The following is a 26,464-nucleotide window of genomic DNA, read 5'->3' on the forward strand; positions in this document are numbered from 1 at the left end:
GATCGTTTTCTCAGAGCGAGGCTATAAATACGACACTTTAAACAAGTACATAAACAATTACACCGATGATGGTAAATGTAGTTCTTCATCTCTAAATCAGGCAGTGAAACTCGCATGTTTCGCAATACAGTCGACTCTCGTTATCTCGACATCGGATATCTCGATATTCTCGATATGTCGAAGTAAGCTCAATGTCCCAATTTTTGTCCTTCTTTATCTATATTAATAAACATTGCATATCTTGATTTTCGTTATGTCGAATAATTCGATATCTCGCTATAAAAATCTGTTCCGAGTCCCGATTTTACATGTATTCATTGTGGTTTATCTCGAAGTGCGAAAACCTGTCCCAGAGTCGGCAAAGGTGAGAAATGTTTTCTTGGATACTTCACCGTCCCGCTTCGCCCGGCTGCTCCCGATACTGTGCGGTAGATAATTGATTCGTTAATTGCATCAATGACCACACGTGTGTAATGTCGTTAGCCATTACCACTTGAGTAAGGCCTGTCACTTTAACTGCAAATAATACACAGCCTGCCGAAAAGCCAAAAGACTAATTGTTTTTACAAACAACATTCCAAAATGCATTGAGTTATATTTTTGCGTATATAAACCGTAGCAAATTTGGATTTTAATGAACTCCAATGTCTATGTGCTGCTCTGTTATTGCATGGCAATTGGTCGGCATGGTAATAAAAATAATACATATAAGACTCAGAATGGCTTTTCATTTTTATTCTATCCTGTACTAATAATCGATTGAACTTTGCATTTCAAATTACAAAATGTACATGTACAGTTCAGTATTCCGGAACGTTATTTACGCATGTTTAGATGGAAAACCCTCGTCTTGATTGAACGTCAATTGCATCATAACTTTAAATAGCAACATCACCGGATATTTACTCTAGAGTTTATAAAAATGATAACCGCATTTGTTCATACAATTCTGTAACACTTAAAAAGTCATTTTAAGCATTTAAATTAAATAGCAAATTTAATGGTGCCTCGTAAAAACGCGTATATATCAGGTAATAGATAGGGTAGTTATGCCACACGATGACGGCTTTAGTAATACCACTTAGCAGGTATTGATATGTTAAAAACAAGGTAACTTTTTGTCTATTTTTTTTTCTTTGAAAACACCTAGTCGGATATCTCGAACACTCGTTAGCTCGATATTTTTTATTGTTTCCGCCGACTTCGAGATAACGAGAGTCGACTGTACTTGTATCCAGTTGAATGTATGCCAATACTTCATACTTCCGTTCGCATATTATTGAGCGATGCATGGCTTTTCATAGAAGCAAAATAATAATAGAAAGGTATGTGTGAAGTTAGACGATATAGGATTTGATTGACTTTTGATTGACTTTGGATTGTAATAAAAAAACACACACTTAAAGTGCATGATGATAAGGGTGAGTTTTGAAAGGATTAATCTCCGTCTGATTCGATTGGAGCTTCTCGTAGAATAGCGATCTTTGTTTATATTTGTAAAAAACACTGTACTTGAGGTTTAAATTGTACTCTCTCGAGTCGCATTTTATGCATAAGTAGTCTACGATTGTTTCAGTCATCAAAAAGTCTCAAACTAGAAAGACGTTTAAGTGGTTTTAATTGTTAAGGACTGTTGTGAAATCGGTTTACCGTGTGATATATTTCTTAAATCTGGAATGGAACGATTATTTAGACAGCAACGTACACTGAGTAAGTTTTGTTTAATATCAGATTTATAATATAGATCTAACCTCTATACATCAATAAATCATTGTAGTAAATATACTATATTTATATTAAGAGTTGGATATATATAAATAACTCATTTTTTCCGTCTGATTAATCCAAATCCAATTGATCTGTTTTTTACATACACAGTAATTATTGGCGAAAACTTCCCTACTTAAAGGCGCATAAGTGAAATACCGAACAATAATTAAAGTTTCGTTGGCAAAGTTCCAACGATATGATTTATTGTTTGTTCCGGCTTTTACACGCTTTAAGCTCCCGCGCTATTTCTTGCATTGGTCAAGTCGGTTTCATTAATGAAATGTGTAAATGCATTTCCGAGAGAAAATTCATGCATTTCGGAGTGACAGTGCACTAACATTTAGAAAGGCATTAGTCTATGCAATTATATATAGTGTGATTGTGCAAAACAATTATAAAAAATCTCTTTTACTGAATAGTGCAAATAATAATTTTTCGCCGACTTTCAGGTTACAATACACTAAATGATCGCTTCATGTAGGGCTGTACTCTCTAAAAAAATATCATAGTTGACAGGAAGGCATGTTTTACACTTTTTACCATTATTCGGGTGTTATCTTGCGGAGATAATGGTAGGGCATGAATAGGTGTTCACTACTGAATCCCTGAAATATGATACACGTGAAGACTATAGTAAACCATTGCACTAGAAAAGGTTACATTCCACTAAGAAACGGCCGAAAAAAAAAGTTGCAAAAACAGTCGATTTTGATTTGTGTCAAGTTCTTTCTTGCATTGTACATGACATATCTTTTTTATTGCATAAATCGATTCCGCTTAGAATGGCCTTTAAGAAAAGGTATGGTTATGGGGGTCTCTATGTGCAAAATGTTGCATTTATTTTCGCTCAAAGTTGTCGCTTTTACATTGAATTATATAGGGAAACTATTTAGTGTATTATGACCTAAACGCAAAACCAGGCCTAGTCACAAAGGAGCTGTATTTACAGAAAATCATCATTTTTTTATTGGGATATGACCCGTTTTGGCAAATTTCACGGAATAAATGCGTTTGTTTTACGAATTTAAGGAGCATCGTGAGTTTTTAAGAAGAAAATACGTGTTCAGAGGAAACTAAGAAAAAAAAACATACAAAAACTCGTCTTGAGCATCTCAAATCGCATCAATTTGTGCTGAAAGAGCTCATGAACACCTTTTAATAGTTGTTTACTTCTTTTTCTACATAGGTTGTAACAATATTCCAGTATTTTGACCGATTGTAATTATTTAGGGTAATCGTTTTACGCCTGAACGCCCGTTATAAATCAAAGCTCCGAACGCGAAAGCCACGTGGCTTATCAGGCGTTATAATAAAATGCATTTTCAAGCATTTCTACGTGAAAGATCGGTCTGAAAATTGGCATGCACATAGAAAATAGGTTTATAAGTATCGAGAAGTGCTTATTTTTCGCGATGTTAACAGTAAACGTTGTCTTATAGGTTACAATACACTAAATGATCGCTTCATGTAGGGCTGTACTCTCTAAAAAAATATCATAGTTGACAGGAAGGCATGTTTTACACTTTTTACCATTATTCGGGTGTTATCTTGCGGAGATAATGGTAGGGCATGAATAGGTGTTCACTACTGAACACCTGAAATATGATACACGTGAAGACTATAGTAAACCATTGCACTAGAAAAGGTTACATTCCACTAAGAAACGGCCGAAAAAAAAAGTTGCAAAAACAGTCGATTTTTATTTGTGTCAAGTTCTTTCTTGCATTGTACATGACATATCTTTTTTATTGCATAAATCGATTCCGCTTAGAATGGCCTTTAAGAAAAGGTATGGTTATGGGGGTCTCTATGTGCAAAATGTTGCATTTATTTTCGCTCAAAGTTGTCGCTTTTACATTGAATTATATAGGGAAACTATTTAGTGTATTATGACCTTCATTATGGTCACATGACTGAACAAAATGGCGGATTGAGAAGTGCACAGTGAGGAAAGATATAAATTTTGATCTTGAATGAAAAAAGGTTACTTAGATTAAGTTTTTAAGCAGTGTATGATCAGAACATGCACAGTACTGTACTTTTCGTTTTTTGTTAATTATATATGCATTATATGAAGGTAAATACCCGCGTATACACTTAGTAGGCGGACAATTTCATTACGTAATACAACACGCTGTTTTATAATTGTACAACTGAAGGTTATTCTGCTGCTGCTAGAAAAAACAGGTTATTCTCCCATGAACACAAATATGTATACATACATATTAAGTAAAACATTCTCAAATATTAATATACATATCACAAAATCACTTGTAAACAGACAGATTATTTTGTGTATGATAAAGGGTGATTAACGAAACTAAAGCAGTCTGAAAATCAAACCTGCAAACATTATTGCCATAGCAGTGTCTTTTAACCCATTTGGGATAGGGCAAGGTCCCTTGGCTTTGGAAAAATTGCAATGTTATAGCTAAACCCAAAAGCGGTTTAGTTCAGATGAAATCAAACGTACATCATTTATTGCATAACAGCCAAATGTGATAAAATAGGGCTTAAACATGAAGTGCAGGCCTTTTTCTGACAATTTTGGGAAAAAGTACTTGGCTTTATTTGGAAAATTAAGTTCTTTTAAATTGCGTAAAAAAACCCTATTTAGTATGTTTTAATAAGTTAAATATGAATTAAAAACAAAAATATTTAAAATAATATTCTAAATTATAAAAAACACACACACCTTACACAGAAATGCAAACCTTTTTTTGTGTCATAATAAATTCTTATTGACTTAATATTATCATATTTGTGTATTTCAAGAATATCAAATTCACCCATGTTCGTTCAGTGCTTTGTGGTCCTTGCATTCTTGGATGTTCAGGGACCTCAATCTATCAAATTTGCAGCCGAATTTTGGCCGCAGTCCACCACCTGAAAAGTATACTTTTTTCCCCTTTTGGGAAGAAAAATTCCCCCTGATTTTTTTATTTTTTTTTAATAAGATGTGTCTCATAATTATTATATCTCAATTCTATTTCAACTTAGTCTTGTCAAACGTACTAAATTATGAAAAATGAAATGAATATAGTGCAAACATGTGCAAATGTAATAATGAGAGAATTAGAAAAAAATCCCCCCTTAAGCGAAATGCCACGAAAAAACCCCCTCATGAGGGTAGCGACCCGCTTTCCCTAAAATGGATTGAGGGCCCTGATGTTATATCCATTATCCATTGTATACATTAAACCAATGTAAAAATTGAAGTAATTTGAATTAGATTTAATTAAGGAAAACTTCTGTGTTGCCTTCCAGTTAGTCCCTGGGATAACGTTTAGGTTTCGAAAAATGCTCAAATTTGTATTAGCTTCTATCAAAGTGTTTATCGGGGGCATATGTCATCCTATGGAGACAGCTCTTCTTTTATCAGTATTTTAATCTGATCACTATTATAATCACTTCACCATGTTTTAAATGAAAGCACATGTATTATGATATACATATTTTATATAATTCATGCTATATTGTAAATACACCTCAGGGTAAATATAACCATGTGGGCTAAAGTTCCCTTTTGAAACAAGACCACCCTGACCTTTTCAAATCATACTTGGAGTACTGTTACTATATGAAAGGACCTGCTTTAAATGATGTCAATGTTAATAACATAATTCAGGGGTCTCGCGAGTGGGCGAAGTGGGCGATTTCTTCGCCCAATTATGTGCAATTAATCTTAACTTCGCACATTAATTTCATGAAGGCGAAGTGACTTCTCCTCCTTTAAATGATTTACTTTGTGCCAGACATTGATGATTAAAATCGATTTGATGTGGAGAATTGGACACAGGAGGATTATCAGCCATAAGTTGCCCCATTTACAGGTCATGCAAAGTTGAATATTCAACAGAACACTGGAGCTATAACACTTCTTGAAATTGTTAATAGATGATGCCTTGATTAATTTTTTTGTGCTGGCTACCAATAACTATGCTTCCGCAATGTTAAATGGCCCATTGAAAAATACTAAGGATACTAAATACTAAGGAATGATCAAATGGGAAGAGGTAGCCTTTCACTGGCAATAAATGTGGGGCTCATTTACAGGTCAGATTTGGAATCTCTGCTGCAAAATGAGATTTTTTATGAATTTTAAATTTGAAACAAATATTTGTAACAAAATATGAATTTGATTTCATTCAAAACAAATATGTGTAAAAAAATATGAATTTGATTTATTAAATGTTGAATTGCTTAAAATTAACAAGGAAGTAAAAAGATTCTGAACATTACTGGCTTGTTACAATTGAAGTGTATTTGATACAACTGTTCAGGAAAAAAAAGTACCATTATAATCAACAATCAATTAGAAATAAGAAAAATGTTGGTTTTATACCCTTAACATGTCTTATTGTATAAAACAAGTGAAGAGTTGATTAATCACTGAGCAGAAACCACTTATCTGTTAAGTTGCCGCAAAATATACTTACAAATGTAATACTAAGATCTATGACGCAAATGTACCATTTCTCCCAAAGATGTTACCAATTCTCCCTATTTTGGCTTTAGGGAGAAGTGACTTCTCCCTAAATTTTGAACCTAGCTAGACCCCTGATAATTCTGATATGCATTTCATTTGCTTTTTTCAGGTTTGATGATTGAAACATCTTGAGCTTTAAAGTCTTGAAGTAACCTTAATCAAAATTACCATCATGGCGTCTATAAGCGATGATGAGGTATTAGACATTCGTGAGGGAACGCAAAAGTCTGTTCGCCGGACACTTGGGAAGTCAGGAAAGGTGGAGGATCAGAAAGAACCAAATGTGCCAGAGGGTAACTTAGCAACGGATGACGAATACAGCTTCCTCGCCCCTGTAAGTTGTGAAAAAATGTTACATTTCCACATCTGAGCCCAGTACCAATAGTATTCTCTCTTTTTTTCTGCTCATGTAGAAGATGAGATCTGAGTATCTACTCAGCTGAGTATTCAAAACGTTTGCCAGCGTAGATCAGTCTAAAATCTCAGCTGTAAGTATATACATATATTTCTGCTCTAACTCAGGACAGAGTCTGACTCAAAACTAAACAAAGCTTTTATGAAAACCATATTGAGTCATCTAAACATTTTAGATAAAAAACATAGAGTAGAATCAGAATATTGACTTGTAGGTTCATGATAGGAGGACACTTTCCCCTTTTATAGAATATTTCGTTTAAAGGAAGTCTCTTCTAAACAAAAATCCAGTCTAGGCAGGAAGTGTCGTCACTTATAGTGTTTTTCCCATGAGGGCAAAGGGGCATGGCGCATTACTTTCAAAAAGGGCATTTAAGCGCAGTTTAGGCAAAAAAGGGCAAAAACATTCCCTTAATACCTGAATTACGGGGAAACATGTAATCGCATCAGAAGCAGTTGTGGAAAAAATAACATATAAACAAGCACATTTAATGGTAATAGATGTATTTAACTTACTATGATTTATATTAATATATTTACCTTGCAATGTACATTTAAGTTCCATGCTGTTTCAATAAACTGTACAGCACGACAAACATAATAAAGCAATATATGCATATGAATCTGATTATACACAGATCCACTAACATATAAATGAAACCATGTTTGTCTTATCCCATTTTCTAACAATAATCTTGACAGATGTTTAAAATAACATTGCGAGTAAATTGATCGCTAACAATATGCAAACACTCGTTTCCATGACATACATCCACCGAGTAGATTACAAATAAATAAATAATGTTGTTGCTATCTAAAACATTTTTATGCATCGTTGATTATCACAGACATTTCATTAGTTCCTTCTTTAAAGTATAATCTCCGTCGTTAATTCGATCGTTTATGACGTTATTTACCATTTTTGCCGAGTCACAATTTAATTCTGTATAGTCCGCCATATTGATTAAATGTCAAATGATGTAAGCGACAGATGCGCATAGCAACGTTAAATCGTATACGCGATTCGCATTTTGTTTAATTAGTATACGTCTCAGTAATTATTTCAATAATTAGATCTAATTATCTTAAAGACGAAAACGATAAAGAATAAATTTGTTTGTGATTTTAAATGCAATTATGCGTAAAAATATATGTTTTGATATAACTGAATAATGCATGCAATGCACAATTGCCACGAGAATAACATCGAGTTTTTCATCAAAAGTCTCCGAAATAATGATTTTATCGTGGAGTAGTACACATTGCCGACCGAAAAGGGGCGCTTGGTATATCATAGCCTACAGCATTATCGATTGATACTGACACGGGGTTATTCACGCATGACTAATTCACAGCTTTGGAGCAGTCAGTGTGACTACCTATAATTCGAGCACTGTTATAGATAAAATCTACTCGTCGATTAGACGTTGACGTCTCTCGAGTAAATCAAGCACAGTCGGAGCGTCACAGACAATCAAGGAAGCTGATTTTGCGGACCAAGTTAGATCGTGGCAATAAAGATGTTATCGATAAGTGCGCTTGGCGCAATTTGCCTTTGAAAAGAAGGGCGCGTGGCGAAAGTTGTCTTTGAAAAGGGCAGAGTGGCGATCCAGGATGGCGGCGTGGCTTTTCGCCACGCTAAATTGGCCTGGGAAAAACACTACACTTATAAGCCGATGCTGACTGCTCAGGCTGATCTGGGACAACTCTTAATTCACATTAAGCCCCGTATTCCCAGAATGAGGCTCATTTATTTTGCAAAATTTCACCTGTCCTTGCATGTTCTTTGCACGCTGTGTAACAGTAATTTTGTTTATGCATGCTATCTGATCTTGTTCTAGGACTAGGTGAGCTATTGGTACTAGGTTTTCAACACCCTGATATTAACTATTTGGAATTGCTAATTTACGTAAAGGTTCACCATGTTTTCAAAATTTATTATTCGCTAAATCTTAAATTAAGGAATTTAATAGCATGGATTAGTTTCATGCTGAAAGTAAATCGAGTTGAATCTAGTTCATGGGAATAATGAAATAAAGCTGTTATATATGACTATTGATTGTAATTTGAAGTACCAGTAAGGCAGCATTCAAACTGGCCACATTACAGGAATAACAAGGAAATAATTTAGATAATAACACATTGTCAATTGTTTTAGACATTTTAATTTTTCAATGACCAAGGAAATCATATTGTCATGTGTTTTAATATTTTGTATGTCCCCAGATCGAATGATCGGGGGTATATTGTTTTTGGCCTGTCTGTCTGTCATTGTGTGTGTCTGTCCAAAACTTTAACCTTTGTCATTACTTTTGCAATATTGAAGATAGCAACTTTTTTATATTTGGCATGCATGTGCATCTCATGAAGCTGCACATTTTGAGTGGTGAAAGGTCAAGGTCATCCTTCAAGGTCAAAGGTAAAAAAGGGTCAAAGGTCAAATATATGGCTTCAAAGCCCAATAGGGGGCTTTGTGTTTCACAAACACAGCTCTTGTTTCATGATTCTTTTGCTTGACAGAAGAATGAAAGCACTTAATTTTTAAATTACAAACAATATTTATTTCCTTGTCCGTTGGTTGGTTTTACAGTTCAGAAATGCACAAACTGAGGCCTTGGCTGCTAGTTGACATAAACATTTTACAAACATCTCTTGCAAGTATTGGACATAAAAAAAAAGAAAACTGCTCTGGGAAAATGGGGACGACAATCTTCGCCTAATCTCAATTTTCACTTCCTATATTCCAAAAGTACAATACAAGCGGAAAGCACTGTCTTTCTAGCGATAGGCTCAATTGCATTTAAATTGCAAATTCTAACCTAATACTCACTGATCTTTGAAATATTTGTCTTATCATTTTAATCTGTATATATTTCTCATTATCACTACTATTAGCCTATAAACAACTCTGTATTCATACCTCTCAGAACTCAAAATCTTAGTTGTTCCTTGGGGTATTAACAAAGATGAAAAGAATTTTATTTTTTGCTTTTATTTTTTTCACAACAATATTTCCATGATTTCCCCAAAATGGCCAAACAAATAATATATACAATAAATTATCATTATCTTGATTGTGAAAGAATAATTTAACATGGTATTTTACTTGTAAACAATTTGAATACTGTAAATTTAATCAATCTCCTGGTTTATTGCACTTATATTCTCAATTCAAAAGCCAAAAACTATCAAATAAAAAGCCAATGAAATCTCTGGTTTTGTGCTTCCAGGGTCGAGACTATGAGCCTATGAACACAACTCACGTCTACACTACGCAAGAGAAGAAAACTCTGGCATCATATGAAAGTCTTGATTACCTCCCTTCACATAGTGACATCTACAAAAACTGGATAAAAAAGCAGAAGGTTTCCTTGTAAGTTGATGGTCTTGATTACATTAAAATATGCAGACACCACACTTGAAGTAATTATAATAATTACAATATTTTAAATAATAGGTTTTTAATTGCTCAGTTGTATTTATGTTTGTAAAATTTTCATTTTTTAGCTCCACTAGCCAAAGGCCAGCGGGGCTTATGTCATGGTCCTGTGTCCATTGTGCGTTCGTCTGTGCGTGCGTGTGTTTACTTTTCCTTTAAACATCTTCTTCTCCTAAACTACTGGACCAATTCTGATGAAATTTCTCAGGAATGCTCCTGGGGTGAACCTCTTTCAAATTTGTTCAAATTATGCCCCTGGGATCAAATTTGACCCTGCCACGGGGGTCACAAAATTGAAAACTTGCTTATATAAGGCCTATTTTGAAAAAAAACTTTCAAAATCTTCCCGTCCATAACCATTGGGCCTAGAGCTATCAAATTTGGTATGTAGAGACATCTTATAGTCCTCTACCAAATTTGTTTAAATTATGCCCCTGGGTTCAAATTTGACCCTGCCTCGGGGGTCACAAAATTGAACAAATGCGTATATAGGGTCTATTTTGTGAAAACTTTACAAATCTACTCATCCATAACCATTGGGCCTAGGGCTTTCAAATTTGGTATGTAGTGGCATCTTATAGTCCTCTACCAAGTTTGTTCAAATTATGCCCTTGGGTCAAGTTTGACACTGCCCCGAGGGTCACAAAATTGAACATATGCTGATATAAGGCCTTTTTTGTGAAAACTTTTAAAATTCTCTTGTCCATAACAGTATGGCATAGGGCTACCAAATTTTGTATGAAGCAGACCTGTTTACTTCTACGGATTTGCCGTAGTTACTACGGATTAATTGGCTAAACTACGCACTACGGATTTGTACTGAAAAACTACGGATCCATCGATCAAAATGGTCAAATTTCAGTTTTTAATCGTACTTTCGCTTATTTTCGGGCTTTGCGGGTACTTTATCAATCATAATCATTTTGGCGCTTGCGTAGTAAGAAACGTTAAAATTCAAGCCACCCGGGGAACGAGTGCTGATCGAGCTTGTCGAGGCGTCACCGAGCAACAACTGAATTGCGTATTGATTCGCAAATTTAGCCGAATATATACGATTTTACGTTGCTATCCAGTATACACATCTCTCTCTCTCTATTGCGGAGAATACCGACGATAGTCGATGTATCGGGATTGAGCACGCCTGTTTTTACACACGTCCAAGCAGACAAGAAATTGCGATTAACGGCGAAAATAATAAATACCATTCAAATTAACAACGGATATCATATGGTCATTAGGGAATAATGTAATGCGTGTGTCAATTCACGCAAAATACTATGTTTGAGATAAAAATAAAATATTTATCAGAAATATGCACCGTGAATGTGCGTCACGGAAACAAGTGTTGGAAAATTGTAGTTCAGTCTACTCACAAAGTTAAAGTATTTATTATAATGAGTATCGCTCGCAAAAGGAAAGAGACAAACATGATTTGATTTATATGTTAGTGGATCTGTGTATACTCAGATTCATACATGTATGCATATTCTGCTTTATTATGTTTGTTACGCTGTTCAGCTTAATGAAATAGCATTGAACTGAGGTTGTCAAGTGCAATTTATTGAAAGGTAAACAAAAAAAATAAATTATTTTAACTCCATTTAATACATTATTAACACAACAAGAACACTAACGGGTGTTTGTCAATATTTGTTTATGTTTTCCCCTTATGATATTTAATTTAAAAAAATACTGAATTAAATTAATAGCTACTCTTAAAGCCGGCCGAGTTGATATTTCTCACAAGAATTTGGTTTTCTCAACTAAGCAGAATTGATCAGTATTCGTCAGATACATTCTAAACCTAAACTCTTCCACACTGATTTTTGAAAAAATTGTGCTAAAAAATGCGAAAAGCATCAAAAATACGAAACCTAAGATTGTACATAACGGAATCCTCAAGACTATTATTAACCTGTGACATATGCACGCTTTGGGTCATGTTAACGCCAATTTCACGTGATTTCCACTTCCGCGCTTTTCAAAACAAAGAAGAACTACTAAATAACACGGTTTCTTCATGGCAAATGGCGTTGTAAACAATGATGGAATGGTCACGTGGTTTTACCTGTGACCCGCGCGTGTTTAAATTTAGATCATTTCTGTCCATGGACAGATATTGAAAAGCCCTATCTTTGTACTGAATTTTGGCATATCTTGACCGATTTTGACCAAATTGTTTGCACATCTGACACAAATACCATCACATTTTGACTCACAATCACTTTTTCTGCGACACATAACTAAAATGGGAAAATATACCAACATTAACTCGGCTGGCTTTAAAGAGCTTATGATCAAATAGTGTATTTAAGAATCTATAGATTATTGTAAGTTTAATGTGCATGTGGATGGATATTAATTATGCCCCCCTTCGAAGAAGAGGGGGTATATTGCTTTGCTCATGTCGGTCGGTCGGTCGGTCGGTCAGTCGGTCCGTCCACCAGGTGGTTGTCGTATGATAACTCAAGAACGCATACGCCTAGGATCATGAAACTTCATAGGTAGATTGATCATGACTCGCAGATGACCCCTATTGATTTTGAGGTCACTAGGTCAAAGGTCAAGGTCACGGTGACCAGAAATAGTAAAATGGTTTTCGGATGATAACTCAAGAACGCATACGCTTAGGATCATGAAACTTCATAGTTAGATTGATCATGACTCGCAGATGACCCCTATTGATTTTGAGGTCACTAGGTCAAAGGTCAAGGTCACGGTGACCCGAAATAGTCAAATGGTGTCCGGATGATAACTCAAGAACGCATACGCCTAGGATCATGAAACTTCATGGGTAGATTGATCATGACTATCAGATGACCCCTATTAATTTTGAGGTCTCTAGGTCAAAGGTCAAGGTCATGGTGACCCGAAATAGTAAAATGGTTTCCGGATGATAACTCAAGAACACATACGCCTAGGATCGTGAAACTTTATGGGTAGATTGATCATGACTCGCAGATGACCCCTATCAATTTTGAGGTCACTAGGTCAAAGGTCAAGGTCACGGTGACCCGAAATAGTAAAATGGTTTCTGGATGATAACTCAAGAACGCATACGCCTAGGATCATGAAACTTCATAGGTAGATTGATCATGACTTGCAGATGACCCCTATTGTTTTTGAGGTCACTAGGTCAAAGGTCAAGGTCACAGTGACCTGAAATAGTAAAATGGTTTTCGGATGATAACTCAAGAATGCTTTTGCCTAGGATCATGAAACTTCATATGCCCCCTTCGAAGAAGAGGTGGTATATTGCTTTGCTCATGTCGGTCGGTCGGTCGGTCGGTAGGTCGGTCGGTCCGTCCACCAGGTGGTTGTCGTATGATAACTCAAGAACGCATACGCCTAGGATCATGAAACTTCATAGGTAGATTGATCATGACTCGCAGATGACCCCTATTGATTTTGAGGTCACAAGGTCAAAGGTCAAGGTCACGGTGACCCGAAATAGTAAAATGATTTGGATGATAACTCAAGAACGCATACGCTTAGGATCATGAAACTTCATAGTTAGATTGATCATGACTCGCAGATGACCCCTATTGATTTTGAGGTCACTAAGTCAAAGGTCAAGGTCACAGTGACCCGAAATAGTAAAATGGTTTCCGGATGATTACTCAAGAACGCATACGCCTAGGATCATGAAACTTCATGGGTAGATTGATCATGACTCGCAGATGACCCCTATTAATTTTGAGGTCACTAGGTCAAAGGTCAAGGTCACGGTGACCCGAAATAGTAATATGGTTTCCGGATGATAACTCAAGAACACATACGCCTAGGATCATGAAACTTCATGGGTAGATTGTTCATGACTCGCAGATGACCCCTATCAATTTTGAGGTCACTAGGTCAAAGGTCAAGGTCACGGTGACCTGAAATAGTAAAATGGTTTCCAGATGATAACTCAAGAACGCATATGCCTAGGATCATGTAACTTCATAGGTAGATTGATCATGACTTGCAGATGACCCCTATTGTTTTTAAGGTCACAAGGTCAATGGTCAAGGTCACGGTGACCTGAAATAGTAAAATGGTTTTCGGATGATATCTCAAGAACGCTTTTGCCTAGGTTCATGAAACTTCATAGGTAGATTGATCATGACTCGCAGATGACCCCTATTGCTTTTGAGGTCACAAGGTCAAAGGTCAAGGTCACGGTGACCCGAAATAGTAAAATGATTCGGATGATAACTCAAGAACGCTTTTGCCTAGGATCATGACACTTCATAGGTACATTGATCGTGACTCGCAGATGACCCCTATTGATTTTCAGGTCACTAGGTCAAAGGTCAAGGTCACAGTGACAAAAATCGTGCTCATACAATGGCTGCCACTACAATGGACAGCCCATATGGGGGGCATGCATGTTTTACAAACAGCCCTTGTCAAAACTTGGCATGATCTTCAATTACACCATGCTCTTTAATTTCACATGTATATCATAGCAAACTTTATATTTCGTTGTTTTCTTTTCTAAAGTAATGATGTCATGTGTACGGACGTGATTTCACATATTTTTTCTCTTTTGATTTTTTTTTTCTCTAATTCAATAAGCTTGGGCATGTTTATTCGTTAAGTACGGCAACAATTTCATGATGATTCCCGAAAGAAGGTATGAGCACATAATTGTCAGAGTTCTTGAATACGTGAGTTCGCCGATGAACACATGGTAAGGTTGACTAAATCTCTGCGATATGACATAATATGTGTTTAAAATTGCAAACAATATCCAACAAACGAGTGAATTATCAAACAAAGTATGTGCACTGATTTGGCTCTGTAATTTCTGTTTGAAAAGTTTATTAAATATGCAAAATGAGAAAGCACGCATAAGAGCGAGTTTCATAGATATTATACGGCTATTATGCTGTTTATATACCATACTTGCTACAACGTTTACAAATGGCAGGTTTGAAATAATTCGTTTTCTTTACACTTATGATTGCGTTAAACGTTAATTATGCCCCCCCTTCGAAGAAGAGGGGGTATATTGCTTTGCTCATGTCTGTCGGTCTGTCGGTCCGTCCACCAGGTGGTTGTCAGACAATAACTCAAGAACGCTTGGGACTAGGATCATGAAACTTCATAGGTACATTGATCATGACTCACAGATGACCCCTATTCATTTTGAGGTCACTAGGTCAAAGGTCAAGGTCACGGTGACCCGAAATAGTAAAATGGTTTTTGAATGATAACTCAAGAACGCATACGCCTAGGATCATGAAACTTCATGGGTAGATTGATCATGACTCGCAGATGACTCCTATTGATTTTGAGGTAACTAGGTCAAAGGTCAAGGTCACGGTGACCCGAAATAGTAAAATGGTTTCCGGATGATAACTCAAGAATGCATACGCCTAGGATCATGATACTTCATAGGTAGATTGATCATGACTCGCAGATGACCCCTATTGATTTTGAGGTCACTAGGTCAAAGGTCAAGGTCACGGTGACCCGAAATAGTAAAATGGTTTTCAGATGATAACTCAAGAACGCATATGCCTAGGATCATGAAACTTCACAGGTAGATTGATCATGACTCGCAGATGACCCCTATTGATTTTGAGGTCACAAGGTCAAAGGTCAAGGTCATGGTGACCCGAAATAGTAAAATGATTTTCGGATGATAACTCAAGAACGCTTTTGCCTAGGATCATGACACTTCATAGGTACATTGATCATGACTCACAGATGACCCCTATTGATTTTCAGGTCACTAGGTCAAAAGTCAAGGTCACAGTGACAAAAAACGTATTCACACAATGGCTGCCACTACAATGGACAGCCCATATGGGGGGCATGCATGTTTTACAAACAGCCCTTGTTAAATATTGTCTTCATTGTAAGAAGACATTAAAGCAGCACTTTATAATATAAAAATGCTGTAAAACATGCACTTAAAAACAATTTTAATTCTGTTACTTATAATCATATTTATAATGCTTAATGTTTCCCAATTTCATGGTTTATCGCTCTATTTTTTCCAATTTCATGGTTTATCGCGCCATTTTTCCCAAACCAAATGGCAAAGGCAGTCTTGGCATTAATTTGTTTAAGGCACTAGCCCGGTTGGGCTACCAGCTTTGAAATTTCACTAGCCTGAATCAATTTTAACTAGCCCGAATTAAAAGTTACAATTCTGTTACATTTATAACTACATGTATGTTTGTATTGAAGAAACATAGAACAATACAGATTAAACAAATACACACTTGATTCTGTTTTTATTCACAGTTAATGTCTGACAACAAAATTAAAACAATGTCAACAGACATCTCCATTCAATCATGGTCATTGTCTGAGTCTCCGACATCCCGGTCTGACATATTATGTATGCTCCTTAAGGCGGCCTGAAAAAACAAAACAATGTTATAACCTGGGATCATATTTTTTTCGGTTTTGTCGGTCCTAGACCGATTGGGGTCATGAAAGACCGATTGAAAATCCCAAACAGTCGGTCCGATTCAGTTTGCTATTAGAATTCCCATGTCATGAAATCGATTACACAGTGTACATGCTAACACACCCTAATGACATTCTTATCTCGATAAGGTGTGATAAAACATGCTGCAGTCTCTAAACCGGTCAGGACCGGTTTATTGCACGTCAGACCAAGAATCAAAAACTTGTGAACAGCGGATTAAAGATGCATCCGAAAAGACGCGTCTGAATGCACGCGCTGTAACTAAACAAAACATGCCGATACATTTTCCACCAGCGTAATAATCCGGTAATATAATTATGAATGAAAGTCGCGGATCTGATCGACAGAACAGCCGAAAGTTATTTTTATGGGCGGAACTTCACATAAAATAGTACACAAGAAAAATAATATACATTGAATAAATCTTTTGTAAAACCGTGTTAGAATCGAAATAATTCGTGTACTTTATACTTTGTTGTTAAATAACTCACGACCGGAAAATTAGATGCGTGGTTTCAAATGCTTTGCTCTCGTGATTAAATCCCTGCGCATCTAAACTATCGGCCGTGGGTTATTTGACAACAAATTACTCTTAATTATTTGGTTAGTTGTTGTCAGTAGCCAACCTACGCACAGACATTTGTTTGGTTCAGTGCATGTTTGTAAGCTATTATCGAGTCGACAACAATTTAAAACATCGGTATAGACTTACACAGATTAATAATATTGACAACGATGAAAAAAGTCTGATAAAACAGCACACGAAACAACAATGATATACCAAATGATAAAACCAGTTGAGAAAACTCGTTCCGTTAAAAAATATGCCTAAGGGAATTTTACTTGTACATGTATTATACCACCTTTATGAATGGCAAAATCAATGGTATATATTTTAACGTAATTTGTCATGATTTCGGATATACATTTTCGGATACTTTTCCCCATTTATATCCGGACCGATTGATGTTGCGGGAAAATATGATCCCTGGTTATAACATGATAAAAATTTTCCAAACAAATATCTGAATAAAGTAAATAAAATGTCAAACTAGCAATAATATCTGTGCATAAGAAGTAGCTTCCTTCATTCTCATTTTGCGGTTGAAGTTTGGGCGATACGCGCTCAAAATACCACAGAAATTCCACAGGCAGCAGTATCATAAATTTGCCCCCCCCCCAGGACCCTACCCCCCCCCCCCCTTCACTTAAATTCGACTTTCTCGCTACATGGTTGTGTTTTGCTGTCATATTTTGTCGATCGAATTCTCGGTTCTAAAACGCCATATTATTGGCCAACATAATGAGAACAACCAACCAGATGACGCGTTATAAAATTAAAATGGTGTACATGTGTAGATGAAACACCGAGTGACATATAGCGAGAAAGTCAAATTTAATTGAATATTCAAGTTATTAGCCGAGCAGGAGATCGGTTAGTTGTGTAATCACGTTGCTTTTACTGTCTTTTAACCAATCCAGTTGGATTTTGTCGGCAACTGCATGGGAACATGTGTGTTTTCGATGAAAAAGGTCACGTCCAGTGTTCCACAATCTTTCAGCAATAGGCATATAGTGCGTTTCATACCTTGTGTATATATAATACCTATATGAGGGTTATTCTTTCAAACTGTGTATTTTTGTCAATATTCGTTGGGGGGGTAGGGTCCTGGGGGGGGGGCAAATTTTTGATACTGCTGCCTGTGGAAAATACATTAAAATAAATAGCGTCTCGCGAGATCGTCTTACAACACTGTTCGATAAGCGTCTAATCAATAAGTGCACAAGGGAAACAACCAATGCAGTTTTGAATAAGCGTCTATATGAAGCTATTTCGGACTTGCTACTGAGTTCGGACATGAAAAAAAGCAATCGACCCATCAGGCTACCGGCTTGGAATTTTCACTAGACTGACGCAAAAATCACTCGACCCGGTTGATGGTCGAGCGGGTTACGGCCAAGACTGCAAAGGCTGTAACAAATAAAAGGAAATAAAATCACTAAACAGATTTAATTATTAGCAAGTAAATTCATCTAATGCTTGATGTACCCAGTGCTTTCCACAGGATTTTTGTCAGGCGCCCCGGGGTTGATAGGGGTGGTTCGGGAGGGGTGTCCCCTCCCGACGTTGATTTTTAAAAATTTAACGTGCCAATTGACGTTATGTGGTGTGTTATAACTCAAATAAAAACAGCGTAAAAAGATGTCATTTGGTGCGCTATGACACTTCAAGAAAATCCCCCCAGTCATTTAAAAATATATAATATATTGTTTAATTGTTTTAAACTTTTCCGCATAGATAGTAAAATCCCGACTCGAACGAGTCCCCAATACATCCGTTTCAACCCGACTCTATTACTGTATACTTACTACTTTTCAAGTTTCTATTTATTTCCCGATAATCCCGTTTATTCCGATTTTATCAATCACTTTCTGGTAAATACTGACGATAAAAGCTCTCAATTAATTCTTTAACACAAACCTTGCCGTTTTTCTATTGTATCAAATAAATTTTAAGTCACTATTTATATTTTACCCTTTATTTATATTTTACTCTTTCCCGCATAGATACGCATAATCCCGTCTTGTTCAATTCCTTAATATATCCGTATCAACCATACCTTCTATCTATTACTGCATACTTACTACTTTTCCAGTCGCTACTCATTACCAGATAATCCCGTATATTCCAGTTTTAAAGCAAATTCTGGTAAATATTTACGATATAAGTGCTCAAGAATTAAAAAAAAAATCGCCATATTTTCTTAAGTATCAAATAAATTTTGGCATGTGTTACTATTTAAAGATGTGATAAAATATCGTCCAATCAGGGCGTTTTTTTTTCTCCACAGAACACGCGTAAATCGCCTGACATGATGTTCATGTTTTTATACAGCACAAAATACATCGACACTTTCCATGCGACGTTCTACATGTCTGCATATTTTTCTTGTGCTTTTTATTGAGACAAAGAATAATACACTGTTTATTTGACGCCACAATTTGTTAATGTCGCTTTAGCATTAAAATTCGGAAGCGTGTTTCGGATTACAAATTGATAATGCTCATTTCAAAATCAAACGAAACATTTACAGTTGTGCGTAATTAATTCAACGATTATTTGTTAAATCGCATTACGTGTCTAATAAATGTCAGAAAATCAAGGTTAATCAGTTCTATAAATGGACATGATGAAATAAACATGTACTGGAATTAAATTGTTAATATCGCATAATTGTTACCGGGAGTTATTTGCACAACTTACTCGCTACAAGTAAGTAATTGCTTACCACTTGCAATTAATTTCTCGTATTAATTATGTGTCATGAGTAACGATTGTTTACAGTAAAAAGGTGTGATGATGATGCCTGAAACCGTCTTTAATGTACTGTTCTAGTTACCGGTTTTATATTACGTGAATGGTACAACTCCTTGCTAATCAAGCTGCGATAAACTCTTACTTCGTGCCCGACGTCAATCAAAAATAATTGTCGATAGTTTACCCCGCCCTCATAAGCATTCGCGTAACCGATTGGACGATGAACATCACAGTTTGACGACTGGAAAGTTACAAGAGAGTTTCCTGTGATACATCCTTGCCAGCATAAATGACTGTGTAATGTGGCTAGAATAAGCGATACGCGCGCCATGCTATCTGCTATCAGTGGATTATCTATGACCCCATGTGGTGTTTATGGCGATTACATGCGATAGTAGGTACCAAGTGCTCTTTTAAAACAGGGAATATTGATACACTGATAAAGAAACCTTGATTTTCTTGACATTCTTCATTTTCTTTTACTGTAAAAATACACTGATCGAAAAATTTCAAGCGCCCCGGAGACTCTGATTTCGAAATTCAAGCGCCCCGGCGAGGGACCGTTAAATGGCCCGTGGAAAACCCTGGTACTGTTAAACTGATATGTGACCCATGGTGTTTTAATGCTCAAAATGATTGAAAAGGTTAAAACTACTGACAACAGCCCAAAACTACTGAGAGATGCCCTCCATACTACTGAGAAGCAATCGGTAGGGTAAACAGGTCTGATGTAGTGACATGTAATAGTTCTCTTCTTAGTTTGTTCAAATTATGCCCCTGGGGTCAAATTTGAAACTGCCCGGGGGTCACAAAATTGAATATATGCTTATAAACACAGGGGCCAGTCCAAAAAAAAAAAAAAAGGATATATAAGAAAATGGAAAAGGGCACCAACGCAATCCTACTACCGGACATGAATTCCAAGGCACTGCCACACAATTCATATGTTTATCACCAAAAACTCTGCACAGATTTACAGCAAAATAAATTATCTTTCAAACGGTACCTGTGTCATTCCATTCGACGCAGTATTAAACTGTCCACATGGCCTCAAACAAGGGATATTGTCACAAATTCGGTAGATGTAGCTAAGCCTGTCCACTTGTGTTTACACTGGAGGAGTCCTGTAAGGCACGTAATAAGCGATTCCCCGATAAATTGTCTATGTCTCCATATAAAACACATTCAAGGAACACTATCCACGTAAATAACTCGCTCGGTCTCCGAATATTAGCCAAGAAATCAACTCGTTTTCACACACAATAATTCTAAATGGGTCACATGGGAGGAAGTATCATGCAAAAGAAGTACGTTGATATCTCCAAGGTCAAGGTCACACTTGGAGTTCAAAGTTCAAAAGCTTGTCTGGGTAATAACTTTGTCATTTATTGTGAGACTTTTACATCATATGGCACATTTGTTCACCATCATTGGACAGTGTGTCATGCAAAATAATTATATCGATATTTTCAAGGTCAAGGTCACACTTTGAGTTCAAAGGTAAAAAATGGCCATAAATGAGTTTGTCTGGGCTATAACTATGTGGTTCATGTGAGATTTTGAAATGACTTGGCATATTTGTTCACCATCATTGGACGGTGTGTCATGCGAAAGAATTACGTTGATATCTCCAAGGTCAAGGTCACACTTTGAGTTCAAAGGTAAAAAATGGTAATTAATGAGCTTGTCCAGGCCATAACTATGTTGTTCATTAAAATCATTTGGCACATTTGTTCACCATCATTAAACAGTGTGTCATGCGAACGAATTATGTCGATATCTGCAACGTCAAGGTCACACTTTGAGTTCAAAGGTAAAAAATAGCCATAAATGATCTTGTCCGGGCGTTAACTATAGCATTAATTGTGGGATTTTAAAATTACTTGGTACATTTGTTAACAATCATTGGACGGTGTGTCATGCGAAAAAATAATGGCGATATCTCCAAGGTCAAGGTCACACTTCTGTCTTGGAGTTCAAAAGTCAAATATGGCCATAAATGAGCTTGTCTGGAAGATATCTGTGTCATTCATTGTGAGATTTTAAAATGACTCTGTACATTTTTGTTCACAGTCATTGGACGGCGTGTCATGCGAAATAATTCATGAGTTCAAAGGTCAAAATGGCCATAAACTATAATGGCATAATAATTCTTAAAAATTGCGATAAATTAGCTTCTCTTGTTTTGTGAAGACAGCGTGCAAAATATTTTGTGTCAATGCAGCATGTGGGGATATACTTCACGTCTGTTGTTAATTGTCTGTTTCTTTCTAAATGTCAGACAATCGTTCTTCATCGAATTTTATGAAAATATTACTAGGCTGCTGATATGCATGAAAATATTAGCAAGCCCAATTCATATTTAACAAAGCCCTTAATCTTATACATTAGTATAGATGATAAACCGTGATCAATAAATCTTTATTCAGAGTTTTGATTGGTGCAGGGTACCATTTCATTATCACACTGTTCTGTATAACGAAGTATGCAATTGGAGGTGTTAAATGTCAAATGAGACATAAGAATGAAGAATATTTTTTTAATTACATGTTAAGGAATATTCATTATTTTTAGACTTCAGTATAAGAATTGGTAAGTGAATATAGGCAGAGTTAAGAGTTTCCTGCTCATTAGCAAAGTGAAAATGGCTATATGTAACCAGCATCAAACCAGAACAGTATGCAAGTAACTATGTTTGCTGCTCATCAGTATCAGTAAGTTTAAATGAAGCCTTTAAAACTTGAATCTAGTAAGAAAGGTCTTTAATTTAATAAAACCTTCTAAGGGCCTACAGACGCCTACATTGCAGTAAAGGGTTAAATGTTTGTGCTTATTTCTGTGATTTCCTCTTGCAGATTCCATCTGGATGTGTGGTTTATGATGGGGCTCATTGGCTTCTGTGTGGGGCTGGTAGGCTTTGTTCTGCATCAGCTCATTGAGAAAATAGCCTCTGTCAAATGGGAGATCACTCAGAAATACATAGATGTGAGTTCATGCCCTTTGACCATATTTGTTTTTATGCCCCCGGATCGAATGATCGGGGGTATATTGTTTTTGGCCTGTCTGTGTGTCTATCAGTCTGTGCCTCCGTCCAAAAACTTTAACATTGGCCGTAACTTTTGCAATATTGAAGATAGCAACTTGATCTTTGGCATGCATGTGCATCTCATGGAGCTGCACATTTTGAGTGGTGAAAGGTCAAGGTCATCCTTCAAGGTCAAAGGTCAAATTTATGGCTTCAAAGCAGCGCAGTAGGGGGCATTGTGTTTCTGACAAACACATCTCTTGTTAATGAATGTATTAATTGTATTTGAATGTTTGAGATGTTTGACGTGCTGGTTGTGAAAGATTTCAATGATATAATTGAGTTTTCTTTTAAGGTTTCACTTGTTGTGTGCAGTTTTGTAATTCAATGCATTTGAACTGTATTGAATTAGATACATGTGACTTGGATAAACAATATTTGTCCTTTGTATTCAATGATTAGCGTAAAAAATGCACAATTTAACATTATTTTTGATATTAGTTTTTATACCCTCTTTTGAAGAACATTACATATAGCAGTTGCCAGCCGTTCTGTGCATCTGGACACCTATGCGCACAGTCCCACTGCCCATCTGTGTGTCTGCTTCATTATGCGTATATCTTGTCCAAAGTATCTTGTCATGTTACATTTTTGGGTAACCTTGACTTTTAAATAATTATAGACAAGGGGTTCTGACTATATACAAGTCTTGTTTACCTCTGCGTGTGGTCAAAACACCACACAAGTTTAATTCTTAGCCTTTTTGCCCTATTATTACACTGTAAATCCAATAAACTAGTAACACACTATGTTGTAACACAGAATCAAAGATAATGTGATTGGGTCTTGGCTCCTGTTCTTTCTCCAATCCTCCTTTTATATAAACTCCAATATGGTTGTGCTCATGGTCTTATTGATTTATTGCTCTATTATAATGGATTTAAGAAATAATATTTTTATGCCCCCAAACGAGGGCATATAGTGATCGGACTGTCCGTCCATCCGTCCGTCTGTCTGTCTGTCCTTCCGTCACACTTTGCGTTTAGGTTTCTCAAAATGCTCATAACTTCTATGTCCCTTGAAATATACATGTAACCTTCATATTTGGTATGCATGTGTATATGGACAAGGCCTTTCCATACGCACACAAATTTTGACCCCTGTGACCTTGATGTTTAACTTAGGGTCCGCATTTAGGTTTTGAAATCTGCGTTTAGGTTTGATAAATGCTCATAACTTCTATGTCCCTTGAGATATAACCTTCATATTTGGTATGCATGTGAATATGGACAAGGCCTTTCCATACGCACAAACATTTTGACCCCTGTGACCTTGACCTTGAACTAAGGGTCTGCGTTTAGGTTTCAAAATCTGCGTTTAGGTTTTGAAAAAGCTCATAACTTCTATGTCCCTTGAGATATAACCTTCCTATTTGGTATGCATGTATATATGGACAAGACTTTTCCATACGCACAATTTTTTTGACCCCTGTGACCTTGACCTTTAACTTAGAGTCCGCGTTTAGGTTTCGAAATCTGCATTTATGTTTCGAAAAATGCTCATAACTTCTATGTCCCTTGAGAAAACCTTCATATTTGGTATGCATGTGTATATGGACAAGGTCTTTCCATACACACACAATTTTGACCCCTGTGACCTTGAACTTAGGGTCCGCCTTTAGGTTTCGAAATCTGCGTTTAGGTTTCTAAAAATGCTCATGACTTCTATGTCCCTTGAGATATAACCTTCATATTTCGTGTGCATGTGTATATTGACAAGGCCTTTCCATACGCACATCATTTTTACCCCTATGACCTTGACCTTAAACTTAGGGTCCGCGTTTATGTTTTGAAATCTGCGTTTAGGTTTCGAAAAATGCTCATAACTTCTATAAAAGCATTTATAGGGGGCATATGTCATCCTATGGTGACAGCTCTTGTTCTATCATGGTTTGTTGTCGAATAACCCACAGTAAGTAGTATAGATGCGTAGCAATTTAATGATTTGATAACAGGTATCTATACTTCTTACTGTGGGTTATTCCACAACAAACCATCAAAGGAAATTATTATTATACCCCCACATATGAAGTTAAGGGGGGGGAATATAGGAGTGAACTTGTCTGTCTGTCGGTCAGTCTGTCTGTTGGTCCGTATTAAGTGTCAGCTCTCTAATTCAAGTAGTTTTCATCCGATCTTCACCAAACTTGGTCAGAAGTTGTATCTACATGATGTCTAGGCCAAGTTCGAACATGGGCCTTGCCAGGTCAAAAACTAGGTCACGGGGTCACTTAGTGCGTTTTTTAACATTCAGTATGGTGTCCGCTCTCTAATTCAAGTAGTTTTCATCCGATCTTCACTAAACTTGGTCAGAAGTTGTATCTAGATGATCTTAAGGCCAAGTTCGGACATGGGCCTTGCCGGGTCAAAAACTAGGTCACAGGGTCACTTAGTGCGTTTTATAACATTCAGCATGGTGTCCTCTCTCTTATTCAAGTAGTTTTCATCCGATCTTCACCAAACTTGGTCAGAAGTTTTATCTAGATGATCTGAAGGCCAAGCTCGAACATGGACCATGCCAGATCAAAAACTAGGTCACAGAGTCACTTAGAACATTTTACAAATTGCGCATGGTGTCCGCTCTCTATTTCAAGTAGTTTAAATCCGATCTTCACCACACTTGGTCAGAAGTTGTAACTAGATGATGTGTAGGTCAAGTTCGAACATGGGCCATGCCGGGTCAAAAACTAGGTCACGGGGTCACTTAGTGTGTTTTAAACCTCACCATGTTGTCCGCTCTCTAATTCAAGTAGTTTTTATCCAAACTTTACCAATATTGGTCAGAAGTTGTATCTTGATAATGTCTAGGGCAAGTTTGAATATGGATCATGCTGGGTCAAAAACAAGGTCACGGGGTCACTTAGTGCGTTTGAAACATCACAATGTTGTCCGCTCTCTAATTCAAGTAGTTTTCATCCAATCTTCACCAAACTTGGTCAGAAGTTGTATCTAGATGATGTCTATCCCCCTCCCCCTACATAAGAATTTATTATGCCCCCCTTCGAAGAAGAGGGGGTATATTGCTTTGCTCATGTCGGTCTGTCGGTCGGTCTGTCGGTCGGTCCGTCCACCAGGTGGTTGTCAGACGATAACTCAAGAACGCTTGGGCCTAGGATCATGAAACTTCATAGGTACATTGATCATGACTCGCAGATGACCCCTATTGATTTTGAGGTCACTAGGTCAAAGGTGAAGGTCATGGTGACCAGAAATAGTAAAATGGTTTTTGAATGATAACTCAAGAACGCATACGCCTAGGATCATGAAACTTCATGGGTAGATTGATCATGACTTGCAGATGACCCCTATTGATTTTGAGGTCACTAGGTCAAAGGTCAAGGTCACGGTGACCCGAAATAGTAAAATGGTTTCCGGATGATAACTCAAGAACGCATACGCCTAGGATCATGAAACTTCATGGGTAGATTGATCATGACTCACAGATGACCCCTATTGATTTTCAGGTCACTAGGTCAAAGGTCAAGGTCACGGTGACCGGAAATAGTAAAATGGTTTTCG

The 26,464-nt window shown here is 36.7% G+C and overlaps 1 protein-coding gene and 1 long non-coding RNA gene across 8 annotated transcripts in view; both read left to right on the forward strand.

Moving 5' to 3' along the window:
• The first annotated feature begins 1,589 nt into the window (after positions 1 to 1,589).
• The window catches only part of LOC127844576 (H(+)/Cl(-) exchange transporter 6-like), a 74,630-nt gene continuing 49,755 nt past the window's right edge, over positions 1,590 to 26,464 (forward strand). Inside the window, exons 1-4 of one of the 6 annotated variants that reach the window (XM_052374939.1) lie at positions 1,590 to 1,710; positions 6,369 to 6,593; positions 9,904 to 10,046; positions 22,717 to 22,846. In XM_052374939.1, coding sequence (XP_052230899.1) covers positions 6,432 to 6,593; positions 9,904 to 10,046; positions 22,717 to 22,846 — 435 coding nt within the window. In that variant the 5' untranslated portion in view covers positions 1,590 to 1,710; positions 6,369 to 6,431. Of the gene's footprint in view, positions 1,711 to 3,661; positions 3,754 to 3,828; positions 3,958 to 6,368; positions 6,594 to 9,903; positions 10,047 to 22,716; positions 22,847 to 26,464 lie in introns of those variants that run through there. The other 5 variants (XM_052374937.1, XM_052374938.1, XM_052374940.1 and 2 more) reach the window with 5 other exon arrangements.
• On the forward strand, positions 12,865 to 16,327 carry LOC127844588 (uncharacterized). 2 transcript variants are annotated; one of them, XR_008032823.1, is made up of 3 exons: positions 12,865 to 13,525; positions 14,249 to 15,352; positions 15,498 to 16,327. It is a non-coding gene; the product is annotated as an uncharacterized LOC127844588 (long non-coding RNA). The 2 variants fall into 2 exon arrangements; XR_008032822.1 differs by having other exon boundaries at positions 14,249 to 16,327.

This window comes from Dreissena polymorpha, chromosome 9 (genome assembly GCF_020536995.1).
Source record: "Dreissena polymorpha isolate Duluth1 chromosome 9, UMN_Dpol_1.0, whole genome shotgun sequence".
In the NCBI taxonomy this organism is placed as follows: Eukaryota; Metazoa; Mollusca; class Bivalvia; order Myida; family Dreissenidae; genus Dreissena; species Dreissena polymorpha.